Source organism: Genypterus blacodes, unplaced genomic scaffold, assembly GCF_046128005.1.
Source record: "Genypterus blacodes isolate CSIRO-AG114 ecotype Tasmania unplaced genomic scaffold, CSIRO-AGI_Gbla_v1 ptg000032l_1, whole genome shotgun sequence".
Classification (NCBI taxonomy): domain Eukaryota; kingdom Metazoa; phylum Chordata; class Actinopteri; order Ophidiiformes; family Ophidiidae; genus Genypterus; species Genypterus blacodes.
Genome location: NW_027466845.1, coordinates 4,204,188 through 4,231,693, shown reverse-complemented (window position 1 = coordinate 4,231,693; position 27,506 = coordinate 4,204,188). Strand labels below are relative to the sequence as shown.

The 27,506-nt window shown below is 46.4% G+C and overlaps 1 protein-coding gene across 4 annotated transcripts in view; it reads left to right on the top strand.

Moving 5' to 3' along the window:
- synrg (synergin, gamma) overlaps positions 1 to 25,428 on the top strand; it is a 28,351-nt gene extending 2,923 nt beyond the window's left edge. The window contains exons 2-24 of one of the 4 annotated variants that reach the window (XM_076146559.1): positions 328 to 368; positions 1,248 to 1,384; positions 1,576 to 1,703; positions 2,075 to 2,180; positions 2,300 to 2,411; positions 2,934 to 3,338; positions 4,308 to 4,586; positions 5,747 to 5,827; positions 5,918 to 6,114; positions 6,787 to 7,032; positions 7,116 to 7,255; positions 8,156 to 8,277; positions 8,551 to 8,613; positions 9,873 to 10,847; positions 14,713 to 15,258; positions 16,108 to 16,271; positions 16,508 to 16,561; positions 16,786 to 16,882; positions 17,738 to 17,886; positions 18,641 to 18,751; positions 18,879 to 18,917; positions 20,841 to 20,873; positions 24,253 to 25,428. In XM_076146559.1, coding sequence (XP_076002674.1) covers positions 328 to 368; positions 1,248 to 1,384; positions 1,576 to 1,703; positions 2,075 to 2,180; positions 2,300 to 2,411; positions 2,934 to 3,338; positions 4,308 to 4,586; positions 5,747 to 5,827; positions 5,918 to 6,114; positions 6,787 to 7,032; positions 7,116 to 7,255; positions 8,156 to 8,277; positions 8,551 to 8,613; positions 9,873 to 10,847; positions 14,713 to 15,258; positions 16,108 to 16,271; positions 16,508 to 16,561; positions 16,786 to 16,882; positions 17,738 to 17,886; positions 18,641 to 18,751; positions 18,879 to 18,917; positions 20,841 to 20,873; positions 24,253 to 24,384 — 4,357 coding nt within the window. In that variant the 3' untranslated portion in view covers positions 24,385 to 25,428. The remainder of the gene's footprint in view (positions 1 to 327; positions 369 to 1,247; positions 1,385 to 1,575; positions 1,704 to 2,074; positions 2,181 to 2,299; positions 2,412 to 2,933; positions 3,339 to 4,307; positions 4,587 to 5,746; positions 5,828 to 5,917; positions 6,115 to 6,786; positions 7,033 to 7,115; positions 7,256 to 8,155; positions 8,278 to 8,550; positions 8,614 to 9,872; positions 10,848 to 14,712; positions 15,259 to 16,107; positions 16,272 to 16,507; positions 16,562 to 16,785; positions 16,883 to 17,737; positions 17,887 to 18,640; positions 18,752 to 18,878; positions 18,918 to 20,840; positions 20,874 to 24,252) is intronic. The other 3 variants (XM_076146560.1, XM_076146562.1, XM_076146561.1) reach the window with 3 other exon arrangements.
- The last annotated feature ends 2,078 nt before the right edge of the window (positions 25,429 to 27,506 follow it).

Below are 27,506 nucleotides of genomic sequence, written 5' to 3'. Positions count from 1 at the left end.
GAACTTTGTACCTCAATGTGATGAAAACTTGTAGTCATGCTGTAGCAGTTCGAATGTTTTTGTCCTCATTCCTTATTGTGCTGCTCTAGTTTGAGTTGTCTTCTACTGTTAAAGTTTTTGAACGCTGATAAACTGCTAAGCCTTATGGGTACAAATGAGGCTTATTTAGCTGATCTCCCTCTAATGTGTTGTGCAGTAGGATCAAGTATTAGACTAAGCACTGTTTATGTTTTGGCTCAAGACAAAGAGCAGGAGAGAGAAAAAGGAGCCAACTAAATATATAATAATCTGTGTCTTAATCTGTGTTTGTCCCTTTTTCTCCTTTAGTTTTATGTTTCCTGTTGGAGGAGGCTTAGGACCACCACAAGGTAAGTCCTTCTTTAGGCTGCATTCCCATTCTGATGTCAAATTTGCAGACTTTATATTGTGTTTGCTTTTCATTCCCCCTTTTGTAAGGTCAGTGTAATGTGTGAGCAGCTATAAATAGGGCTACAGCGACGAAATGGCAAATTTGAGCTCATACTTTTCCTTTCTCAGCCCAGACTTGAGCATTGACTCAGCAAACATTTAGATTAACTATCACTAAAGTGCACACTCACCACATTCAGGCCCGTGCTGGATTCGCAGTAACACTCTTACTCAGTCTTTGTAAACCACACACACACACACACACACACACACACACACACACACACACACACACACACACACACACACACACACACACACACTACTGTGACGAGCATCTCTCAGAGGTCATTACATGGTCTCATTAGTAATGTCACTGCAGTCAGACAAATTAGAATGTGTCCTGCCTCCCAAACAAGCCATTTATCCAGGCTGGCTGAGACCTAACATGATGACTCATCTGCAGCCTCCTTGCTGCACAACTCTGGCTGTCAGCTTAAACAGCATCTGTGAGAACAAGCACACACACTTTTCCTTTTTTTCCCTTCCTTTACTGGTGTTGTTTTCCTGCAAGCTGTCACAATAGTCTCCAGAGACACAGCATTGTTTGTTGAATGGCCTGTGTCCCTCCTCTGCTGTCCAGGAAATTGATTTGCAGTTCTGAATGAAGTTCAGACTCTTAAAAGTTTCACTGAAACTGCAGATTTCGCTGAATCTACTTTTGACTGGCACATGATGGCAATCATGCTCCAGATAGTAATTGAGCATAATTTTCACTTTCCATTAGTGCACAGTGTATCCTGCCCTAACAGTGTGTGTGTGTGTGTGTGTGCTCACAGGCATGGTTCCCATGCAACAGCAGCAGCAGCAGCAACAGCAGGGCTTTCCTATGGTTCCAGTCATGCAGCCGAACATGCAAGGCATGATGGGAATGAACTTCGGGGGACAGATGCCGCCTGGTGCGATGCAAATGCAGGTGAGTCCTCACATCGATGTTTAGTGTTTAATGTCGCTCATGTACAACCACTCATACTGTAGATGTGTGTGTATTCATTTGAGATAGCATTTTCTTTAAAGACATTTCATCCATTAATGTAAGTGGGAACATCATTGCTTTCCAGTGGAGCAATGAGATGAATGAACTTCATGTCTCTTGTGTCCTAACAGGGGGGCATGGCCATCGGGATGCAGAACCCCGGGATGCAGTTCATGGGCCAGCCCCAGTTTATGGGCATGAGAGCTGCTGGACCCCAGTACACCGCTGACATGCAGAAACAGATGGCAGAGGAGCACCAGTAAGGCCTGTTCACTGTGTCACACTGCTGTTTGACACTAGCAGAAAGTTGACACAGTAGTCTACTACCATGTTGATGTTAGCTCTGCTGCTCATATTACATTGTGGGCACTATTGAGATTTTAGTATTTAGAGTTTTAGTATTGTGAGATTGTTCAGTATTGAGAATTGTGTAACCACTGAATGTTCTGCTCTGATCTTGTGATATCCAATAAAATTAAACTGATTGACTTATGTCCAAATTTACACAAAGAAATATTGCAGATTTAGCTTTAGAATTGATGTGTTGTGTGTTATTGCTAGTCGTGGATGTGTGTGTGTGTTGGCTCTCCAAATACCACCTGTTTTGTGATACTACTGTGTGACCTTTAGGAAGCGTCTGGAGCATCAGCAGAAGATGCTGGAGGAGGACAGGAAAAGGAGGCAATTTGAGGAGCAGAAACAGAAGCTGAGGCTGCTCAGCAGTGTCAAGCCCAAGGTGAGTCTCTCTATTTCTCTCCCTCTTATTCTCTTCTTCTGGCATACTTGATGGGGCGGCGTTGCATCACACTGATTGGCCTGCTGATTGGTCTGATTGGCCCGTTGTGCTGTACTCAGACAGGAGAGAAGAGCCGCGATGACGCCTTGGAGGCAATCAAAGGCAACCTGGACGGCTTCAGCAGAGACGCTAAGATGCACCCGACCCCTTCATCACAGACCAAGAAGCCAGGTATCTCCATCTGAACGCCACGTAGCTCAGATCCACGAACTAATGACTGGACTAGAAGTGGATCGCCTCTATGTCTGGCCAGCTGCCAAACGTGGGCATTTCTGTCTCTGCACATCACAGATTCACAGATTTATCTCTTATTCTTTTGCATTCTCACCTCACCTGTGCACCTGTAGACTTTCTTATAAGATCATTGACTCATTTTTACGTCTTCACGTTCTCATCTTTGTTTAATACAGCAGCTGTTTATGAAACGGCACTGATCCTTTCTTAGATCTCTTGTAGATTAGATTTCCCTCACTGATTTTCATTCCCGTGCATTTCAGAAAGTTGTAGTTGCATTTGATTTAGTTGCATTGCTACGTTAAGCAAAGATGCCCAAATTTTACTTTGGCGTACTACAATTTCTGTCACTGCACCACAGAGTCATGATCTCACTCTTGAGATGTGCAGGCCTGGATTCATTCTGCTCTATCGTGTGTCATGTGTTGTGCCATCATCTTTATTTCTTCATTTTTGCAGACTCATCGCCATCACACCCGTCTGTCACCCCTCACTCCCTCCCCCCTGCGTTCTCAGAGGACGATGACGAGTTTAGTGACTTTATTCAGGGGCCCCTAGACGCCTCTGCCTCTCAGGCCCGCGCCCGGCCTCCGCCCTCTTCCCTTACGCCAGCTCTCACCGACGAGGGGGAGGATGAGTTTAGCGACTTCATCCAGGGGCCGGTTAACGCCTCTGTCTCGTTCCCTTCTCCCTCCAACCTCCACCTCTCCCCTCAGCCTTCGCCTCCTTCCCTAAAAGCACCTCAGCCCTCTCCCTCCTCCTCCTCTTCCTCCTCGCTCCCCCAGTCCCTCCCTTCCTCTGTGTCCATTCCCTCTGCCACCCAACACTCTGCTGTCAACACCAGCTCCCAATCTGCATTTCAAGGTAACTGTTCTTATGCTTTGTTGCCCCCCCCACACCTCCTCCAGTCCCGTCCTCATCTCCATTACCTGTAGAAAACGAGTCTGCAGGGTGTGTTACGCTGTAGTGCTCGTGCTGAATGTTCACACTGTTTCTTGGGTTTGTTTTTGTTTTTTTTGGGTTGGTCTGGCATGCATGACTGTGTGAGAGCATGCAGTTGGCGGCAGCAGATGGCCGCATTACCCAAGCCCTTTAAAGCTAGCAGACATTACAAATTAAACAAGAGATATGAGCGTGTGGGCCCAGAAGTCTGCAGGAAGAGAGGATTTAGGAATGTCTGTTAAGAGCAAATCCCCCCATTGATGCTGAATCTGTTGTTTGGTGGGTTAGGGTGCTCCTCTAGCCGCTCCTCTAAATTCCTTTTGATGAGCAGCTTTGTCGTGTCCGAGCTATGAAACGGCGTGACAGAGAGATCACCTTCTCCCTCCGTCCTGACGAAGATAACAGCTCGCCGTCGCCCGTCAAATATAATCCGCAGTCCTTTTGAGACATTTATGACCTCGTTGTCGGACCGTGTGGAATAAGCCTCGGGATCGCAGCTCTTTGATTGTCTCACGTGTGTGTGTGAGAAGTGACAAGTCAGTATACAGCCTGATTTGTGAGATGAAGTGCTTATTCCTAATTGTTTCTGTAAGTGTAGAGATTACATAAGGAATTAGACATTAAATAGCTGGTGATGCAGGAAGTCACAAACCTTACAGGGCCACACAATTATAATTTATTAATATACAAAATATAACAGATATAATAGAATAACAGGTTACTAACATATTTTGTATTGCATGCCACAGAAAAGAGGTTGTTCCTTTCCTTCCTCCATTTTTAACCATAACCTGCATTGAAATTAAACATCTACATACATATTATAGCTGAAAGTGTCATTGTGAGTTTAGCTTGATATGAAGCCGCTGTGTTCCTCGTCCACCCTTCTAGGCCCGTCTCTGGAAGAGAAACTCTTCTCCTCGTGCGATCTTACTGCTGATAAGACCGCCCAGTTTAGATTTAATTCCAAGAGGTCTCTGGCTGACATGGCTCCTAGAACTCAAGTCTCAGCCCAGTTCCACTCCAGTACAAAAGCACGGAACTGGGCCGAGGCCTCTGCTGACTTGAGTTCTGTCTTCGCTGCAAAAATGAAACCCGAGGCCTCACACTCGGCACCGGCCGTCCCAACACCAGCTCCTGACTCATCCCCTCAGAACAGTACTGACTGTGGTGAGAGAAGCGCCTGTTTTTGTAGCCTTGCTCTGCCTCCTCCCCTCTCTGTCTCTGTATTAACACAACATTAAGACACTACTGTCTTTCCGTCCTGGGTGGTTGTCACTTCTCTAACCCTGGCCCAATCATTCTCTGGCTTTGACAACAGGTGATCTTTGAGTGATTCACAATACACTGTAGCCATAGTGATGAGATCACACTGATATTTTCTTTACCTCCCAGATGACTGTGGAGCAGTGGTGACTTTGAGGTACTCTGTCTGGTGTCTTTACATCTTCGTCCTAAGCCGAGTCTCTGCTCGTACTTCTGCTCACTCTATACCTCTGTCGCTTCTGGCCAAATCTCATTAGAAGGCTCTCTCCTGTCTCTCTGCACTCTATGGAGCTGGCCTGTGTCTGTCGAGGTCCTTGGGTAATACCTGCTGACTCAATAAGCCGCCGTCTGTTGGCTCACTGTGTAACACCCTTTCAGAGGATGACCTCTGCCGCATGCTGACTGCTTTTCTTCAACAGGGATACGCATGGATTGGCAGGTGCCACTGGGGCCCAAATGTATTCAGAGGCTGATTGTGCATGCCACTCTGCCACTCTGCCGCTCTGCCGCTCCTCTCTGCTCTTGTTTGTCTGTCTCTGTATCATCCAGGGAAATAAAGTAGCTTATCATGGAGAGCCGGGAGATTTGTAATAAGATTAATTTAGCTGTCTCAGACTGAAAGGAATGTTCCGTACAAAGTGCCTGCTTGGGTAAACATGTGTCTTGCAGAGAAGGAAGGAAAGCAGAGAAAATGTTTGTTTGTTTGCTATTGTGAGAATATACGTGTAAGGAAAAATAATCTAATGCAAACAGACGCTGGCTTTGTCAGCAATTTAGTGAAAATTTTGCAAACCAAATTCCTTCTGCTTCCTGTGGAACCATCTGAACTTGTTAGTGACTCAGTGATTTATAGATGTCTGCGGTGGCCGGATGGTCAGTGAGTCAGCATAGAAAAATCATTACATCTGCACCGAGTCTCCCAGACATCAGGTGCATGAGGCTATTTTAGTTTGGAGTCGGACACATGCAGGCCTCAGCTGCCAAGAGACTTGGCTCAGGGTCCACCTGGACAGGCTGGCTTGTGGTCTAAAGACTAAGGCTGTGTGTCTCTTTGCTTGGGACAGGAGGTGTTGGTGTTTACCCACAACAAGAGCACATCCAGCCCATGCTGCCTGCCTGGCTTTACAGTGACAACCTCATCCCAGGTAAACACACTCACATCTGACTTCCCTAACTGTTTTTGGTATTGTATATTGTTATGTTATTGTGTTTAACATTCTATTTCTTATTCTCAGAAATGTTCAAGAAAGTCTTTGAGTTCACGATGACACCGGCAGGGATCGACACAGCCAAGCTCTACCCCATACTAATGTCCTCAGGTCTTCCCAGGGAAGCACTCGGACAAATCTGGGCAACGGCCAACCGCACAACACCCGGCATGCTGACCAAGGAGGAGCTGTACACTGTACTCGCTCTCATCGGTGTGGCTCAGGTAAACACCGGCGCCACAGCAAATCACCCATTTAGAATAACGTCACTAATCATCCAGCATAGTTCCTACAAAGCTCCAATAAAGTTATAATAAACTCCACGTTGAAATTAGTTGGGCTTTAATAGGAAAAGAGAAAAAGAGGCAGCCATGTGAATAAGCCGAGGGCTTGTGAAGGATTAGAAGCCAAATATACGGCCCCATCAGACGGGTTTGGCAGCGGGCTTCTTATCATTCTCAGCCTGTGCCTGTCACCACCACCCCCGGGAGGAAGCTCATCTGTAGGCAGCCCACGGAATCACTACATTCCACTGCTTCCATGTGAGGAATAATAAGACACATTCGTAATTTAAATCGAACAATAGCACAACAAACATTCTCCAGTGCGTTTAAAAAACAACTTTGATCAGTGGCATCTGTTCAAATGGATGTTGACCTTATTGGATAATTTACTCAGACGGTCCTCTCACTTCTTGTTTGGCTGAATGCATCACATTATAAGATAAAACAGGTTTAGAGTTACCACTGTACCCTAATTTCCTTTGATTATGAATGATTGTATTAGACATTAAATGAGCCGTTTCATTTTGAGAAGTCCGTGACATCAAATTCTGCATTTATTGATAATTGGCTGAATTTAAAATCATTGTTTTAACCCATGTCCTGTTTTTCCAGAGTGGCCTGCCTCCAATGAATGTGGAGATTCTGAGTCAGTTCCCCTCTCCACCAGTGCCCAACCTGCCTGCCCTGGCTATAGCCTTGTCCCAGGTCATGCCCCAGCACCAGCAGCCCATGATGACCCAGCCCCCCCTCTCCATGGCAATGCCTGCACCAGCACCACCGGTCATGTCCATGACGCCCGCAGCTCCAGCTCAAGCACCAACAAACACCAGTTTCATCCCCACTTTCCCTCCTGCACAGGTGACACAGCAGCGTCCGTTCTCAGAGTTCAGCCTCGTCCTGTTTACAATAAATCTCACATTTTGAGGGCTTTGTGTACATAGGCCACCAAACCGGATGATGACGACTTCCAGGACTTCCAGGAGGCTCCGAAAAGCGGCGCAGCAGACCAGGCGTTCACTGAGTTTCAGGGGGAATCAGGTGGAAGTTTCCCCACCACCATAGCTCCTCAGCACCAGAGCAGGTACAGTGTGTGAGCGCGGCAGAGATGCTGTGATAGGCTGCATTTCAGGATCCCTCATTATCTCCCTGCCTCTTTCAACTCTTCGTTTCTGAAGAATATGTAAAGTTCTGAAGCGATGAGCGTCTAATGTTCACTAAACATGGAGGCTATTTATAGCTGAGTCATTCTGCATTCTATAAGTATCTTGTGTGCTCTGTCTTGGAAAGCATACAGTCATAGACACTTTCTTAATCGCTCTCCTCTCCTGAATAACAATGAGTTTGGGTCATCTCTTAATGAATTCATTTCAGTGGACAGTAGATAAGCTCATTACTTTATATTACTTGTCTTGCCCGTGTGGAAGAGCCGGCGTTTCAGTGAGAGGAAGCTGAAAGGCAATTATCTGTTGAAAGACAAAGAGAAAAGCAGGACTTAAATATCTCCCATCTGAGAGGCAGAGTGGTTTTTACAGTTCCTTCTTTTTAATCTCCCCTGGACAAATACAATTTGGGGCCCATTTCAGCGCGGTAACCAGAATTCCCCACAGTCTAAACTCGTAGTCTCATTAAATGTGAGACTGAACAGCTCATGCTGGGTTGTCAGCCGGAGTTGGCAGGCATAATTTATTGACAGTTGTCTGGCAGAGAGCGAGCTGTGAAGAAGCTGAAACTCTGGAAGCTTCCTCGCATGCTAGCAGATCACAGCCACTTTTGAATGCAGAGCTACATTTTGTATATATGTATATTTAAGTTTTGAATGAATTTTTAACTTTCGGTTTGGTATTCTCACATTTGATGTTATTGCATCATCCTCCAATCTGCACCGTCTAACTGTTCAGTCAACTTAGGCATCTTACAGTGATTAAACTACACACTTTACTCCCACTTTCCGCCTCTAAGTGTAGTTGTTGTGTCTGTGCAGTGCTCCTGCCATGCTGACTCCAGTGTCTGGCTCTTCCTCCTCCTCCACGTCCTCCGATAAGTACGCCGTCTTCAAGCAGCTGTCTGTGGAGCAGCCGGCAGAGCCCGCACCTCCTGCCTCAGGTACATCCTGCACTCCTCATTCATGACGTGTATGATACAAGTACCCTGTCCACTCTCCCATTAAATGTCCAAATCAACTATATTCACATTAGTAATGGAGGATGTCTGGAGGGAGTGAAGCCTTCTCTCTGTTTCCACATGTTTCAGTATGACCTGAGACTAGCAGAAGAAAAGCCTCACCACTGTTTCTACACCTCAACAGCTCTTGATTGTTCAAATGAGGCCACTATTAGCTATTATCCATTGTGTATCGCATTATTTCTTCTGTTTCAGATGCTGGGGACAAATACAGTGTGTTCAGACAGCTCGAGCAACCTGCTGACAAGAAACCAGTTGGTAAGAATCACACCGACCCTCCGTCTTGCCGAGGTTTCACACGCACGCCTGCACAAACCCACAGAGCAAATTGATTATTGATTTTTTTTTTTGCACAACTCTCTTCCCGAGTTGAATTTGAGTCTCGGCCTCTTCACCAAATGACTTAAGAGGACACAGTGGGCTCTGAGATGGGCCCTGCAAGCAACAGCTGAGCACCAGGACAGGAGAGACCTTTAATAGTGATGTCACAGCCCCATTTCTGAGAACAAAGCTGTAGGGATGAGAGCGATGTCGCTGTTGCATTCTCTCTCGAACTGAAATATTGTTTTTGAACTTAGAATATAGCCATTGTGTGTTTACAGCACAGAATGACTATGGTGTCATGTTTATAGTGCATTTTATCTTGGAAGGAGTGCAGAGTTGATACTGTTTTGTTTCCTGCCCCCCGTTACATTAGTGCAGTTTCCGACGGGGACAACTTTTACATCTCCAGTAAGTCATGCGTTGCAGTGACCTTTCCTTGGCAGTGTCAGGCTCCATCTCCTTAATGAGCCCATTAGTTTTCTCTTTTCCACCACACACCAGCAGCAGGAACAGATCTCTCTCTTTTAGTCAATGCATACATTACAGCGCAGAGGATTAACAGCCCTCTGAGCCCCAGGATTGTATTCACACATTTTCTCGTCTGAGGTATAGCAGCTTCCTCTTTCATGTATTTGGGATTGAGAGACTAAAAGGATCTGTTCCAAAGATTTGACTGCTGCTGAGAGTTGGAAGTCTGTTCAACAAATATTCTCTCTCTGCTAAAAATATCCATCTGTAATAGTGATGTAATGTTTAAATATAATCTCTCTTTTACCCGTGAATTACAAGGCTGAACAATATTGGGAGAAATGTATCCTCTATTGGTTTACGAGCAGAAATTTGTGACAAAACAACTTCAGATGGGTATTTTTAATCACTTCCTGTCCCAGTTTGAACAGCTCTTTGCATGGTAATGAAGACGTACCCGCGTGTCTCTTTAAATGCCACGGCTTCCTTTGTGCAGTGATGTGTGCTGTTCTTTGGACACGACCCAAGCCGTACAGTTCAGACGGGAAATTTACCATGAACGTCCTCAATGCAACAGAGGCGTAACTAATCCACCACTTACTTTCTTGTAGGATTATGAAATGTGGCAGCGGAGGCCATTTTGTCACCGTGTCCGTGTCCCATTATGTATATCTGCCGTGATGAATGTTTATAAAGGTCTCATATTGTTCTCTGTCGCTTCACAGGGGAAGGATTTGCCGATTTCAAGTCCGTCAGCGCTGATGATGGCTTCACAGACTTTAAAACCGCCGACAGCGTCTCTCCACTAGACCCTTCAGACCAGGCCAAGATGTTTCAGTCAACTTTCCCCTCTGCTTTCCCAAACTCTCAGCCTCTACAACAGTTACCACAGCAGCAGCAGCAGCAGCAGCCTGCCGTGTCTCTTTCTCAGCCCAAAAACCCCCTCAACATGGCAGACCTGGACCTCTTCTCTTCTATGGCTCCCTCTGCTCCTGCCGCCGCCGCCGCCGAGACCAAACCCAGCACATTCCCCTCAGTATCTGTGCCCCCCTCTCTAGTGCTCCTACCAGGTGGAGCCAAGCCCCCGGAGAGGGGGGCAGATGACTTTGGAGACTTTGCCCTGTTTGGCTCTTCCTCTGATGCCCCTCAGGGATCCTCAGCAGGAGGGTCCACAGCGGCACCTCAGGACGACTTCGCAGACTTCATGGCGTTCGGCAGTTCTGCAGGCGGCGTGCCCAAAAGCGAGAGCGGCGCCGGGGTCCAAGCGGAGGCCTCCGTTCAGCAGAGGCCTCAGCAGGGCACAGATAAGTATGACGTGTTCAAGCAGCTGTCCATAGAGGGAGGCCTGACGTACGACGACACAAAAGAGAGCGGCGGGGGCTCTTTCTCCTCTCTCAAGAGCGACACAGATGACTTTGCTGACTTTCAGTCCTCGAAATTCTGCACGGCACTTGGAGCCTCTGAAAAGACTCTGGACAAGGTGTCTGCTTTCAAACAGGCCAAGGAGGACTCTGCCTCCGTCAAGTCCCTAGACCTCCCCTCCATCGGGGGGAGCAGCGTGGGGAAGGACGACTCGGAGGACGCTCTCTCAGTGCAGCTGGACATGAAGCTGTCGGATATGGGCGGAGACCTGAAGCACGTGATGTCGGACAGCTCTCTGGATTTGCCGGGTCTCTCGGCCCACCAGCCCCCCGCCACAGGTGAGGAACTAGTGCGTTTGCTCTGGTGAGACCCCCTCGTTTGGTCGCACACTTCTTATTCCAAGGCCAACAGCGGCCTCGCCTCCTCAGTGCCCACTTGTGATCACCAAACAACAGGTCAGAAGGCAAAGTAGGGAGGTCCTTGAATTGAACATGACAAAACACTCCAGGTAGATCCAACACTACAGAATGAACATATCAGGTTAGAAACGTCACATCTCTCATTCCACATTTCATCCCTCACCTAAATATACCGTATTTATTTAATTATTTATATATTTATTTGAGTTAGTGGTCATTCCTGGCTTCCTTCCTTCCTTCCCTTCCCTCAGTCTCTTCTTACCTATACTGTATTATTGTGATTGGTAGTTCTCACAGAAGAAAGGCTCAGGCTCGTGTCTCTCTTTATTTATGAAGGACGAGCTGTCGGTGTTGATGTGATGGCGGTCCTGCTGCATAGATGAGTTTCCAGCTCCTGTGTGTGTGGCTTGGATAAGCTCTGCCTTCCTTTCGTCTCTGAGCTGCAGTGGCAGACTCCACTTTTCTATTCGATGCTCATTCTGTCTCCACAGGCTGGACGGCGTATCTGTCCTTGACACAAACGGACAGGCTGAGTATAGATGAATACAAGAGGGTATCTGGTGATTATCCTCAGAGGGAGAAAATCTTTGTTTATTCTAATCACAGGTTTGGCACAGTGGGCTGTAATTCACCAAAGGCATGATCTATAAACCATCAGTCAACTTGGCTGTCTATCGGGTTTGTGCACATTTGAACACATAGCAAATAGTATCATTGATTCACTGAAGAGAAAGTGTCGACGTAAATAAGAAATGTATGCATGCGACACATGAAAGAAGCTACCAGATAGGCCAACTGCGTGTCTGTGTGTGACACAAGCAGCTGAGACTTGAGGTGTTGTAGCTGGATGAAGTGTCTGGATGTGAACTTCATATCTGTCAGCTGTCTGGTTTCCCTGCAGTATTTTTAAAGTAGCCATGCAGTATTTAGATGAACGATCCTCTCATTGATGAGATGTTTAATTAGCCGGTTGGCTATTTGGCCCTACCTCACCTCCGTGTAAGTGGAGTTCAAGTTTACCTTAGACAGAGTTTACCTAATGTTGGGTCGTGTATCAAAGAGAAATGGATCCTTTTTGGTAATGATCAGGAAAGGTTCATGTCTGTGTTCCCTTTCCTCCTCCAGCAGGCTTTCTTTTGACTCATCAAACATCTCTCATGTTTCATATCATTCCTCATTTTCCACACTTACACAAAATCTTCTGTGGGTTGATCTCAGCGCCCATGCAGACAATTGAATCGATCAGTCAATTTGTCCTTTTTACAAATTGGCACAGATTATAATTTGATCATAATTACAAACACGCCCTTTAGCCTGTTTCAGTCTGAGTGATAGTTTTAATCAAACAGGCCCGTCTGTAATGAAACAGTAGTGATGATGTGTTGGAGCAATAGTTCCACAGAGCTTCAGCTAAGACGGCGGCCAGGTTAACGCGGCGACGACACGTTGTGAAGATGCTTCTTTGGCACTGTAATCCCCGCTGCAATGTTCCCTCTCAACTCTGATGATCCGACACGCGGTTGTTCTTTGAGAGCTGTAGCACTGAGCTGCTGGAGCGCCTCACCCAGCTGTGCTCCCAGCGTCTGCACGTGTGCACATGTAGGCTAAACTTAAAGAGACAGTATTTCTTTTGGTGAGGTTCCTTTTGAGTCCGGAGCACAAAAGGAACGTGTTTTCCTTTTTGTTTTTTGGTTTTCTTTATCAGTTTCTGTGATATTCCGGCATGAATTCTCATGTGTGGCTCCGCAGTCCGGCTCTCTGAGAACATAATGAATTTGATATTACCTTTCCTGCCTTGCTTTTTTGCTGCAGTGTGCCTCTGCCTTTTCAATTTGTGAAATTGACAAGAAAATATTGTAGGATGCCATTTTATGCACATACAGTATTGCAAGTTGTTTCTATCAAACAAATATATATACATACAGATTTAATAGTGTATTTTTATTACAGGAATATGAGCTCTTATTTTGAGACTAGACAGACGCCTCGAGCTTGTTTGTGATTTGCCGACGATGTAAATGAAATGTAGCCTGTTAAATGAGATCAAACTGTTCCATTAGGATCCTTTTTAGAGAAAACATTCAGAAGTAAACACGCTCTTAACGTTTTTGGGGATCATAGTTCATGCGCATTAGCCTGCTTTGACAAACAATCACTGTAGCAAGAGAAAAGGGATACTGTCTCTTTAAATCTGTTTTGCATCTGTGATTGGGTGTAATGGAGGCCGTTTCCAACACGTCAGGTGGAAGGACGGCCCTCTTTGTTTTCTGTAACCCTTTGAATGCTTGAGCGAGATCACGCCAATCCACATTTCCTTATTTAGAATGTATAATGGTTCATAATCCAAATCTAAGATATATGATGTAACACAAGATTTGCCATATTTGGTCATTTGCGTCTCTTAAATCACGAGGCGTCACTGCTCCGCTCACAGAGCAGCAGCTTCCCAACCATCTTCCTCTTCCTCCTCCTGTGGAAGGACCCTCAGACTCTCAAAGGGTTACTGCTTCCTGCCTTGAGCTTGTTCTTTGAATTATCTTTCCAACCTGGCTTTTTCAAATGTTCTGTGTTTCAATCCCTTTCCAAAAACCTGTTGGTTGCTTTCTATCCAGATAGTAGAACAAAATTTGTCATCTTCCCCCAGAACTCCTGATTCTAGTCTGTGAATGTGCCTTCTCATTCTGGATTCTGCTTCTATATCCTCAAATTCTCTTTGTTTGACCTTTATCTCTGTTGGGGTTCTTCCTTTTCTCCTGACTCTGCATGCCCTTGTATTCTAAATGACTGAAATCTAATTTTACAAGTGTTAGTTTGACAAACCTCTTGTAATGATAGACGCTCTTTCACAGTACTTTGTGACCTTTCTCTCTCTTTCTCTCTACTCATGTTGTCGTAATAAATATTACTGTTGGTATTGCTGACATGCGTACCGTCTTGTTTTCTCCTTTCCTTTTCTCGAGAGGCCGTAGAACCGAGCCGTGATACAAACAAACCTTAGCTCCTTGTCAATTTCACAAATTGATTCTTGTGTGAGGATTCGGGGAGTGGGGGTTTCAGAAAAAGGTGTGTGTGTGTGTGTGTGTGTGTGTGTGTGTGTGTGTGTGTGTGTGTGTGTGTGTGTGTGTGTGTGTGTGTGTGTGTGTGTGTGTGTGTGTGTGTGTGTGTGTGTGTGTGTGTGTGTGTGTGTGTGTGTGTGTGTGTGTGGAATATTTGAGTGCTGACACATGCATGACAAATACATCAGTTAGTATCAGATGCAACGTAAGGTAGAAATTCATCACAAACACAGTTTATGTAGTGGATCAGTGTGTCATGAAACACAGAGGTGAGACTGAGGTGTGGTCTCCCACCCACTTGGCACTGCTGTCACACAGCCCAGCAGAGGGAACAGCAGAGGCTTCACAGCAAACTACTGTTCCCTTTTGTAAGACAATTTATTCAACATCAGTCTTACAAATGTGACCTGGATGCAGTACAAGTCCAATATGAATTGCCGTGACAACAATTAGTGTGAATTTGGAACAGTCGCCGTCATAATTTGTGGATCGCCGGCAGGTTGTAGAATTATTCTGGGCCAAGTTTTCCACATCTTTGGTAAGTGCAGACCTCAGGCTCAGGAGGAGGGAGGGTCTGTCTGTCCATCATTCTGACTGGTACCGGTACCAGGCTAAACATAGGGATCCTGCACTTTGGCAGAATTCTCCCTCCCTCCTCACATCTAAACTACCATGTCAGCATCTGTGCCATTCCTAGGAACCACGGTATGTTTGTGTTGTCATTACAGAAGGAGACGACGTGAAATTTGACCCCTTTGGGACTTCGGCCCTCAGCACCTTGGCCAGCTATGACTGGTCAGACAAGGAGGAATGTCTGCCTGCCGAGGCCAGAAAGTCCCAGGGCCTGGGAGGTTCTACTCTCCCCTCCTCAGCCCCGACCCACAGGAAGGAGCTGAGCACTGGCAGCAACGATACCATCCCCAGCAGCCCCGCCGCAACCTTCGCCACCTCCGTGCCCTCGGAGGATGGCTCATTAGCTGCCGACAAGTTTGAAGCCTTTGCCGACTTTGGCTCCGCCGAGCAGGCCGGCGCCGAAGACGACTTTGGGGATTTTGCGAGTACCGTTTCTGAGAAGTCCGACTCGCCATCTGCCGGTGGTGACGCGGGCTCAGAGGGCACCCAGGGAGAGGCCTCGGATGAGTTCGGGGCCTTCCAGGGGGACAAACCCAAATTTGGCAAGTCGGACTTCCTTAAGGCCAGCGCTCAGGCCAAAGTCAAGTCCAGCGAGGAGATGATCAAGAACGAACTGGCAACCTTTGACCTGTGTGTTCAAGGTGAGTTCATCTCATTAAATGTGATGTTGATATTTAACTCATACTGTGACAGATGGGTCATGATGCCCACCCCTCCTTTTATGGCATCAGATCTGCAGTAAAGCTCTTGGACGTTAGATGGCAGTGTTGAGATTCCCTCTCTGTACAATCGGGCCGGCCGGTGAGATAGATCATAACATGCCGGCGACTCCGTGAGCAGAAATTGACCGTATCCACTTAAAGGTTGCTCCTATTTAACTCCACTGTGCCGGTGTTTTGGCTCACAAATAATTTATTAGTTTCCTCCGCTGTGCTAAAAGCTCATTTGTCTCTCAGATTTATCTCCCCGTGCTGATTTAATTTGTGCGACAGAGAGCTTTGCTTACACTTCATCTGATCCTGGACGGGTGAAGGCAGAGGGAACGACTCGGGTCTCTGCTGGGGGTACAGGGGCAGGGGGTAGATTACCTGTGTGTGTGTGTGTGTGTGTGCAGGAGCTATCCTCACACACTAGCACTCATGTACTAACTGCCACCTCCCCCCGTGAAACAGTCGTGGCTTAGCATGTGTGTTAGTTTGTTGTTGCCTGCATCTCTGAGTGTCCATGAATTATTCATCCCTGCATTGTTTTGCCTCCTTTTTGTGCCTAATTGTTGTTTGTCACAAATTAAGTATTTGCTTATGCTGTCCTTGTCCGGGAGGAATTACCCACACACAGAATGGAAGCATAATGATGGCAAACAGGTGCATACCTCAGAATGAGCCATTACCTCCTCTCCTGGATCGCTGTGTTAAAAGAAAAAGAAACCCTGTGCTTTGGAGGCTCTTTGATATCTGTCTTTTGTCTCTTGTCTCTCTCCTTTGCCTCAGGCTCCCATAAACGCAGTCACAGCTTAGGTGAGAAGGAGATCGGTCGCTCGCCCCCGTCTCCGGCTCCAGAGCAGCCCTTCAGAGATCGATCCAACACCCTGAGTGAGAAACCTGCCCTGCCCGTCATCAGAGACAAGTACAAGGACCTGACCGGGGAGGTGGAGGTGAGCTCGGCCAAGCGTCGCTCTGTCACTGCCTCGCTTAACTGCAACACGTGTCGGCGCCGTCGTTAACCGCCAGATGTTGCGCCGGGTTGATTCAAGTGCTATTCTCGGCGCATGTAAAGGCCGTGCAGCGCAGACGTTTCCGCCCGGCGCTGAGCTGCTGCTGCTGCTGCTGCATCTGTTCTGGCTTTTACCTGTGTGTCCATAAAAGGTAACTCTGTGCTCTGTTGTTCCAGGAGAGTGAACGCTACGCTTACGAGTGGCAGAGGTGTCTGGAAAGTGCTCTGGAGGTTTGTAGATCATTTTAACTACGAGTGGGACACCTAGAAGGCACTGACCATGTTCGATTGGCTGTCGTACCCCAAAGTCATGTCTTCTATCATGTCCTTGTCGGTTTTCCACCAAGTTATTATAGAAATGTGTTGATGAAATACTGCTGACAGACTGACAAACAGTGAGGATTATTCCCGACAACGAGGCGTGACATAACTCTGGCATGTCTTTCCACCCGAAGGTCATCACCAAAGCAAACAACACTCTGAACGGCATCAGCAGCTCTTCTGTCTGCTCCGAGGTCATCCAGTCTGCACAGGGCATGGAGTACCTGCTGGGTAAGGAGGCAAAGTGGCAACCAGCACACTTACATCCTGCATGCATACGTACAGCACACACACAGACACACACGCACACACCACTTCAGGGGCGCTCTGCCTGCCTCTTACCTTCCCTCTGACTTTGCACAGCGCTCCTCCACAAAGGCCCACAGGCTGTTTCCACACAATTTGATGAGCGGAGTCTGCAGAGGCTGACGTGGAGATGATTGACTGAATGTTTAAGATCAAAAGCCCGTTTGAAAAGTCACGCCGTCTGTCCCAGAAACCCCCCGCGTGTGGCGTCTGAAGGACAGAAGCAGCGAGAGCGACGTAATGAAATCAGCTCGGGTGTCGGCGGCGGATCTCAGCTCGCATCTGATAGTTTATCTCTGCTCGGCCTGACAAGGTCCTGCACGTCGTCCTCGCCGCTTTTAATGAGCTGTGAGTGGCAAGCGTGTCATGGTGAGCGGCTGAGAGGAGTGTATGTATATGTGACAGTCTTGGAGATGGCATCAAAAGGTACATGGGTGATGGAGGGGCAGAACAACACCAGATCCACTCCCTGCTGGTAACTGGGTTAGGTTTGTTCCAGCGGACACAGCTGGCAGAGGCTGCAGGTGGGATTCAGCACAAGAGACTTCAAATAGGAATATTTTTGGTTCTTCATCTACATAATACTACTGTAGTTTTATACTTGTGACACATCTCTGAAGGTTGGCCTGGATGATGACTATAGGATAAAGTACAATCTCTGCGTTAGGTCATTGAAAACACATTCCATCCAAACCTTTCCTGCATCTTCAGGCTCTCCAGTGTCATTTCAACCCCTGAACCTCACAAACGAGCAATGTGTGTGTGCGTTTTCTCCATCAGGTGTGGTGGAGGTGTATCGGGTCACCAGGCGCGTGGAACTGGGCATCAAGGCCACGGCCGTGTGCTCCGAGAAGCTCCAGCAGCTGCTCAAAGACGTCATCCGTGTGTGGAACAACCTGATGGGCTTCATGTCTCTGGCCAACCTGGCGGTGAGAAGCTCAGGACAGAGAAGCACAGAAATTTACTTTGTTTGTCACGTTGAAGTGCTGGAATACAAAATCCAGATCATAGCAGGACATGTCGGTCATTGCAGGATACACAGCTTGTCAATAATGTGATGAAATGTGTGTGTATCCAGTATTGTCACCCTGTTGCATGAAATCAATGCAGCATTGATTTTGTCGCAGTGTTGTTCCGCCAGCGCTTGGATAGGCGTGGATTTGGATCAACGGGAATAACAAGACCCGTATAGATTTACATATCCAGCTGTCTACGGGTTTGTGTTAACCAGAAGCGTCTCTCCGCGCCCCCGAGGGCGACTATCTTCATCCCCGGAGCCAGCAGAGGGAGAATATTGCTCTGTAGATAATCCAGACACGCTTACCTGGAGGCCGCAGAGACGACAACATGGAGGACCAGGCTTTTAATTGAATCGTTGCAGATAGGATTTTAGTATTCAATTCCTGTAGAAGAACAGTTGCAGGGTGTGTGTGTGGGTGTGTGTGTGTCTGTCTGTGTGTGTGGGGTTTTGACATTTGTTATCTGGTGTAGCAGAATTCGATGCAAAGTCGTTGGGACGAGTTGAGGAAGCATAGAGATGTTTACTGTAAGCGAGGTTCCTCTCATTGATGTCATTATAAGAATAGAAATGACTGCGTTTCCCCCCCTGCAGCGAGAAGTTAAATGTGTTTGTCTTGTGTGTTTGTGCCCTGTCTGTCTGTGTGTGTGTGTGTGTGTGTGTAGCCCGATGAGAGCTCCCTGGATTTCTCCTCCTGTATTCTGAGGCACGGCATCAAGAATGCCAAGGAGCTGGCTTGCGGGGTGTGTCTGCTCAATGTCGACTCTCGCAGCAAGGTTTGTGCTCGCACACACACACACACACACGGAATACTTATAAATGGTTGCTTTTTTGTTCTTGTTGTCGTGTTTTCCCACAGCGGATAACAACTGCCATTTTCTTTGACTTTGAAACATTTTGCAGAACACAGAGGAACGTGCTTTTGGACGACTCTTTAAACGAGTAGGAGACACTGAACTGTCAACTCAATCTCATTCACCTCTTTCCCACTGGGGGCCTCGGTGTGTGGGCGGGGTGGGGGTCATTCTCTCACTCAGGAGGGAGCCAGAGTGACAGGCTTCACTCCTCTTCACTCCTCCTCAGTCAGTGCAGAACAGATTCCTTCCTCCACACAAAAAGAATAGAAGGCAGCAGTCGACCTTTTGAGGTTCCTGCCTCGTAGCTCGAAAGAAAAAGTCTCCAAACCCGACATGACGCACTTACGGGTGAGTGAGTGAGCCAGAGGAGGGGAAGTCATCACTTTGGCACCTCGGGGTGGGCTTTGCACTCTGGGATTGGTTGTTCAAGGCCAAACAGGTCTATGCTTCAACTGGGAAAGGTTTTATTTTCTCTTCTGTCACCTCTGCCGTGAGAGGGGGGAAACAAAGCTCACCTCTCCACTTTGCACTAACAACAATCTGCTTTTTGTTTCTCTCCCCCCCTGATAGCCGCTCGCTCCGTTGTGCTCACAGTGTAGACGGCCGGGGCCCGCGGTGGCTGTGATTTTCATCAGTGTGGGTCATTAATAGTATCGGTGGGACCCTGCTGTTCAGAGGGCAAGACTGTGGCCTTGATTGTTTCTTCCGCCGCCTCTGTCGCTCAGCCAGAAGCAGATGGACGGTCAGGCTGACGAGGCTCAGAGCAGATGTCGCTTACACATTACTCATAAGCAGGGAGTCGAGCTGATCATGTGTGCGTAGAGCCCCGGCTCAAACCAATGCAGTTAGATTTTGTCACTGTGCCACCAGCATGAGATTAATAACCCCGCCGTTAATTACATTTTTGGCAAGAACGCACAGACGCAAAAGCAGAGAGCGGCATCCGGGAAGAGTTTGATGATGACATGAAAGAAAGGCGTTCGGCTCTAGCTGCAGCGTTTCTTTGCCGTGCGTTTCAGCAAAGAGGTTTTGTTTTTTTCTGAAGATACAGGGAAGCCATATGCAGCGGCATCAAACAAACGCGCAAAATTATTCTAACACCCGCGCTAAGTGGTTCCTCTTCAATTCAGGGTATGAATTTTAATGTTTCCGGTGACTGGAGATCCTTTTGTTTACGCCGCTGCTCGTTAAAACGCCACTCACTCAACCATCTTAAGCCCAGAGAGGAATAAGATCCCGTCCCATGCGTTTCTTGTATAGTTGAGCTCATTTTCACAGTCAGTATCGCATATAATAGTTCCATTTTCTTTCTGGAGACCCGTAGCATTTCAATCTGTAACATTCAGAGGGGAGATTGTTTAGTACGTCTTGATTTAGCAGTCAAAACTACAAAAAACTATTTGCTTAGGGTCTTCATTTAAGGGAACCCGGAAGTCCCTGCAATCATCTTTTTTCATTGTTGTTATTTCATGTAAATGCCGACGGCGTTTGGCTGATGATGCTGCCGCGCCTCTGCTAAATGACTGATGGTACATTCAAGCAATTACAAGGAGGCAGTGAAGGATCTCAGGTGGCTTCATTTAGCCGTCATCTATTTGTTTCTGCGAGGGCTTTAATTAGATTGCTTATTAATTGATCACTTGTACTTGTTCTCCTCCGTATCTGTTTAGGTTTATAAACGTGTTGGTGAGGTGATGTTGCTCATCTCTGTCACCTGGATGCTTTAACATCATAAACAGGGCTCCTACACAGATAGAGAAGGAGCAGAAATACGGCAAAGAGTTCCTTATTGACTGAAATGGCTGCTGATGAGCTTCTATCATCGATTCCATCACAAAATTCACCTCAATTCAAAGAGGAAAACTTGAGTGTGTAGGAGCCCTGGGTGAGGTGGTGGTCACGGTGGGGGGTCTTGGATTTCATTCACGTTTGGTGCCCAGAACCCAATCCAGAACATGGAGCTTGACTTTGAGCGAGCAGAACATGCTGACACCTCTTATGCTTACAGGCACGTGCCAAAGACAATGGCAGGATGTTAAGGGTAATTATGCCTCATTTACTTCTATCTCCTTTTGATAATTACAGAACTATCGGATTATAACTCCAGGGTAGAGTTTTAATACGATGTTATTAATTAGCGCTGCTGTACAAAGACATCTGTTTCTGTGTTATTCTAAGCTTCACACACACAGAGTCACAGAGGTCAGGGTGAACGATCCGGCCTCCTGCGGTCGCCTTTGTTTTGGCCGGCATGAATGCTCTAGGTCCTGGTTGCCGTGGCTGCCGGTCCAGAAGCTTTTGTACAGCACAGCATCTGTCACATGGACTAAATGAACCAGCATGCATTGCTCTGCAGGTGAAGTCTGCAGCCTCCAGTACGCTTCAGACCAAAGGGAAGGACATTTAGTAGAAATATCTGAAGGACAACGGAGGCTAAGTTTAGTCTTGGGTAAAGGAGGTCGACCGAGCCAATATTAGCTGAACTATCGGAGCTCTAAATGACTCCATTACTCACAATCAGGTTTCATATCCGGCATGAACATTACTGCGATCACTGTGTGTGTGTGAGGCATGGAGCAGCGAGCCTGCGTGTCTGAGAGAAGTCCAGCTGCTCCAGAAGCCAACATGTGTACAGGATTAGAAACGTACTGTTTATGAACCCGGCTCAGGTAAACTCTCTTCATCCGGCCCCCGTCTCAGGTGGAGCCCTGACCCCAGCCTTCACCTTACACGTCTGTGTGCATGTAAACGCAGCTATTAGAGGCTAATCTCCATTATTCTAAGACACGCTCGCCTTCCTGTCGTATCACCTCTGCTGAAGTACACAGGGGCTTTCTGTGTGTACTTCATGTTCATCCATGTGCCAGAGTCTAAGCGCTCTGCGGTGAAAACAGTATTACAGCGTGTGTGTGTGTGTGTGTGCCTACCCTATCATTCAGTGTCCTCTTTCTCTACCTCGGCAGCTTCGACAGTCTTAAGTGCAGGTTTAAGAGAAAAACAAATCGGATCGGGCACAAAAGAGAGCGAGGGAGGAATTCACTCCGCTTTAGAAAAACGCGAGCGCGCGCGAGGAGAAAAGCCGAGCGGTGACGCGTCACTCAGTGTGCACGAGAAAGCTCTTCATCCCTCCGCCGCACACCAGGCAGGTGGAGATGTGTTTGACTTAATGGTGCGTTCAGGGCTTTTTTGTATGCAGTTGTTGCTTCATGCATGCGTCTGGCTCCCCCCTCCTCCTGCGTGCGTGGGAGGCTGTGATTCACCGCACGACTCATTTCTGTCTCTTTGCTTCAACTCCAGGGATGCAAAGCCCAACAAACCTACTGCACATGGCTCACATTAGCATCTCCTTATCGCTGACACGCCGCTGCAGCCGGGCGTGTGGAGGAAACGCAAAATCCCATCACAGAGCTGGAGGTCTCTTTCTCTCTCTCTCTCTCTCTCTCTAAACAGCTCCTTATGTGGCAGAGCCGTTAAAGTTTGGCACAATGAGCTCCGCTAAACGTGCCGGCAGCTTTTACGAGCCGGTGTGAAGCGACAGGTGTGTGTGACTGACCGCAGTGTGTTTGGCTTTGTTGGAGGTAAATGTCACCCCTCTAAATCTGTCTGTAGGCAAATAACTGGAGCCGGACGATCAATGATGAGGATGATGGAAACATTAACATATCACATGAAGTTCAGTGCTGAGGCTTCTCTTTCTCTCACTGAGGACGTTGTGTTGATTTGTCCGTTTGTCTCTCAGCAGGATCTCTTGTCGTAATGTTGTTGTGTACCGATATTCATGACACTCAAAGAGGTCGGACCGGGGAAGAGCCCATTAAACTGTAATTAGCACTTTAATGTTTTGGCCAATAACGTTTGGACAGTAAATCATGTTTATTCTTTCCCCTGCGCATCCTTGTAGGCCACGCCCATTTTCGCACATTTAGAATTTTTCCATGCCAGGATTTAATCCGATTACTTGATTGTTGTGCAGTGTAGGCAGTTAATCTCTTTACCTGAGATTAGACTGATGAGAATTGAATTTAAGTTTTAGTGTCTGTAACCAAGATGAGGGAAACAGGCTCTGACTACTTCCTGAACGCACTGTATAACAAACCTGAACTTGTTAAGCGTTTCCCCTGGCTGTAACCTGATGTTGACCGTGGCTCTTTCATTACATCTTCCTCTACTATTAGATTTGAGTTTTGGGGGATTTGATCATGGAGAGGTTGGCAGCATGCGGGCTGACCTCATTGTTGGGTTTTAAATGTGAGTCCGGCTCGATTGCAGATTTTGCTCTTTTCAGTTCAGGTCTTGTTTGTGCGGAAATGTAAAAGGGAGAATATCCAAGCTGGCCTTTGCTTACATGAGAACTCACTCAGGCTTTGATGCAGAGGGCTTTAATTGAAATGAAATTGGGAAAGTAAAAGGTTTTCCTGCAAGGTAGAGAGTGTGTGTGTCTGTGTGTCTGTGTGTGTGCCTCCAATCCCCTTTTCCTTCCCTCAGGCTGTTTCTCTCATGCATACATAAGCTTGTGTGCCACTGTGCAGCTCTGACATGATGACTTGAATCATGCAGGGCTGCAACTAATGATTATTTTATTATCCAATTCCTCTTTTATCCTTTATTACTTCGTCTGTTGCATTTCAGAAATAATGACTAATGATAAATCTTAAATTCCCCAGAACCCAAAGTAAGGATTTGATCTGACCGTCATTAAAAACACAAAGTTTATGACCAAATAAACAAAATCTCTTTTTTTTCAGTGCTGTCACTTTGAAATATTTTAGTCATTGATGAATTCTGATAATTAAGCAATCATCAATATTTTCTGCATAAACAAAACTCCCAACTAATAATTAATACATGTTTATTTAATGGAAATGGATGAGTTAAAATGGTGTTTTGAGTTAAAAAAAATAATGATAATACTAATTTATACTATTTAATGTTTTATTTATCTATCTTGTCTTTTATCATTTATTTTATTTCCCATGTCAGGCAGAGCTGGGCTGCAGTGTGGGGTCAGACTGATGAATAAGCCATCGCATGCTTCTTTCATTGATTTTTCTTTTTTAATCATTGATCATATTTTATTAATCATGAAAGTCGAGTTGTTTTTGTTTAAAACAGCAAATCGTGGCTTTGCTTGATTTTTGCATGCTGGTTATGAAAATGGTTGCCAATCATGTATGGGGGTCAACTAACCAATCACCTCCTGCCCTCAGCTCATTGCTCTCATGTCCTTAATGAACACACACACAGCTTTAATGTAAACGAAGCGGCCTATCAGTCATATTTGTTGATTTTGTAGCAGCCAGGCAAAGTACACAACACCATGTAGTCCCTCAGTGTGCAGAGCGATGAGCCATCACAGTGATTTGTTGCCCCGGTGATGATTCATCGTCTCTCCGACACAATAACGTCTCTCATCTTCACAGGCGTTCAACTCGGAGACGGACAACTTCAAGCTCCTGTACGGGGGACACCAGTATCACGCCAGCTGCGCCAACTTCTGGATCAACTGCGTGGAGCCCAAACCGCCGGGCCTCATACTGCCCGACCTGCTCTGAGATTTTTTTTGGGCTGCGGCTGCCATGGCAACAGCCGCAGGGGCGATCACCTCCGGAGAGGTGAATCTGTCTCACACTGCTCGGGCTCTCACCTCCCGGGCTGAGAGCGAGCGCGCGCACTGAAGGTCTTTTAAAGTCACCTGATCGCTCTTCATCTGTTTTTATACGCAGTCTCCCTCCAGCTGTAGGTCAGTGCTGCTTTTAAGTGCAGATCAGGAAGTTTTAATCCGATTTGAAACTTTATCCGCAGTGTTGTTACATTCTTGTTCTTAACTACCTTCACCCTACAGATGAGCCTATAGGTCACATTTATACACACAAGCTGCTCTCCATAGGATTTTAACTGCGGCAGAAATGTTGTCAATACTATCGACTCACACTCCTCGGTGACTCACGCCAGTCATCAGATGTGTGTGTGTGTGTGTGTAGCGTCATTAAAAACACTGGCAGAGGAAAGCTGTAAACATATCTTGAATATTTAATGCCACTTGTTGCTCTGCTTCTGTTCCGAGTTTGGCAAAGAGGAATTTTTATTCACAACTCTCTCTCTCTCTCTCTCTCTCTCCTTATTTAGCTTTTCGTTCCCTCTGAATCAGAGCCGTCTAATCGTAAGCCTATTATCACTTGAATCACATCTGTTGGCCGGGTCTGTTGGATGATTCTCTGTTGGTTGTTACGCTTTTAATCTATTTTTTAAAAACGTAAACATACCACACCATTTACTGCTGAAAGGAGTACGGCTCCCTCTTTTTATCAGGTGTGTTGATTTGAAAGCTTTGGATGTTTGATGTTTTTGTTGCACTGTTGGAAAGAGATTTCATCTCTTTGAAGTTCTCCGGGTGTTTTAGAGATGTAGAACAGTGATGTTGGAACTTGAAACTATAAACGGTTTATCTGTGTTGTCGTGCTGTTTGCGTGGAATGAAGTTGAATGATTGTTGAGTTAAACCTGCACTTTGCTGATGTACAGTGTCACGCTGTGGAAATGTAACGGACTAAACTGTAAAGTGAATGTGATGTAAATAAATATATATGCAGATTGTTACACTGGTTACACTGATTTATGCCTCAAGAGGGTTTTAGGGATTTTTACTTTATTTCTGTGGAGAGATTTGATCATATTCCAGCTGTGAGATGGAGAGCGTCATGTCACTCAGGTTGCCTTTGAAATGTTTCTGCCTGCTTTCCGTTACAACTTCCTGTTCTGAATGCAGGAGGACGGCGGCACATTTCTCTCTGTCATTCCACTGAATAATGTACTTTCTCTCAGGCCACAGAGACCTCATCTCCATCACTTTGTGACAAAATGGAATAAATTCTCCTCCAGTAAGCCTGCTGGGACGCCACCGCTGGTTGAGCTCAGCCAATCAAATCTGACTTCTATGGGTTCCTGTGAAAGCCGTCTCATTATCCTCCTCACACTTGTGTTCAGGTGTGTTCGCCGACATCCATTCTATCTCTTGTCGTTCTCTGTATTCATTTCCTGCAGAAAATGAATTCCTCTCCTTTCACGCAGAACGCCAGGATTATAGAAAATTACAAACGCTGTAATCAATTAGTAGATAATGCCGTGTAATTTCACATCACTCTCCCTCTGTCCCTTCCCTTCGCCCTGTCATCTTCACGCCTATTGTCTGTGGGGGTGCTTCACTGAAATCATGGCACAGAAGCCAGATCGTAACGACACTGCGACAATTCAACCGCAGCTATTTGGTGTCACACTGCCATGATCGGTCACGGCGGTGATTGAAAGCAGAGACTGCGTGTGACAGTTAACTGATTTACTGCTCCTCTGTGAGTGGAGTCACATTGCTGTTCACCATCATCCAAAAAATGTTGATCCATTATTCACACGAGCTCTCCCATGCATGACCAAAGCAGCTGTGAAGAGGTTTACATGGCATGGCAGGGGGATAATAAAGGAAGAGGCTGAGGTGAACCCGTGGTCGACCTGATCCCGCCGGCGACCTCGAACCCGCCGGCGACCTCCACTTTGAAAACCTGTGCTATAGATTACTCCTTCAGATCTACTGTATGTTCCCTTTTCCTTCACCTTTACTTTGCTTGGTAGGATAATCAAGCATTTTAAAGCTGCTCCTGTATCAAATGAAGGTTACAGCAGTTTGCATATTCTATCACAAGACATACAGCACAAGACTATTCCCTTGCCAACCATTCAGAAACTCAATTGCATGGTATTAAACACACGAAGAACATATTTTGAGCAGTTTGAGTTTGCGCTGCTGTATAACTAAATCAGCTTGTCAAATTATGTTATAATGACGGTGGCAAATCTGAAACTGAAGCCGCCATGCAAATAGCATTTCTATGTTAATAAATGGCCTTGTTAAAATGGAAATGCTGGATTTACAACTTCACGTCCTGGAGTACCGCTGCAGCTCATGCTGATCATAGTGAATTATTGAGGGAGGAATACTTTCAAGCTGTGTGTAGGCATAATTTGTAATTCACTGCAGCCACAGCAAATGTTTATATTTGCCAAGGGCCCTGTGAATAAAACCTGCATTCAATCTGAGATATCTGAGATATTTTCATACAGACGGGAAGAGAATTTGAGTACTTTACATGAGTTCAACCACTTCGATGGATTTTTACTTCTATTGTATTGCATTTCAGTTTTAGATCACTTATAATAATGGAATTTGCAAACTTGCTAAGGTCAACAAACCCGACACTGCGTATTTAAGAAAATTCCTATGATGCCAGCATCTTTAAACCCTCAGAAAAGAAGAAGCTCACAATACAGATTATAGTAAAGTCAAAGTTTTGTGGTTGCCGTCTAATGGCGTCTCCTCAAAGTTCATCCGAGCCATTGGTTCTGCCCGGCCTGTTGTCTGGCCCGCCGCCGCCGCCGACACGCAGGATGATGTAAATGGCTCTGCTTACTGCTTTAATGACACATGATAATATCCTGCTGCTGGTGAAGGATGTGTTTGCTTTAAGTGTTTTCCCTATGCTGAAGGAATTGTGCACCCGTGGTCGCATTACCATAGAGAGGAGGGTGGGAGAGAAGAGAGAGAAAGAGAAAGTCATTTCACTGGGAGAGAAATGGTGTGCAATGTATAATTTGGGCCGATCTGGCTGGTGCCCGGCCTGTCATCA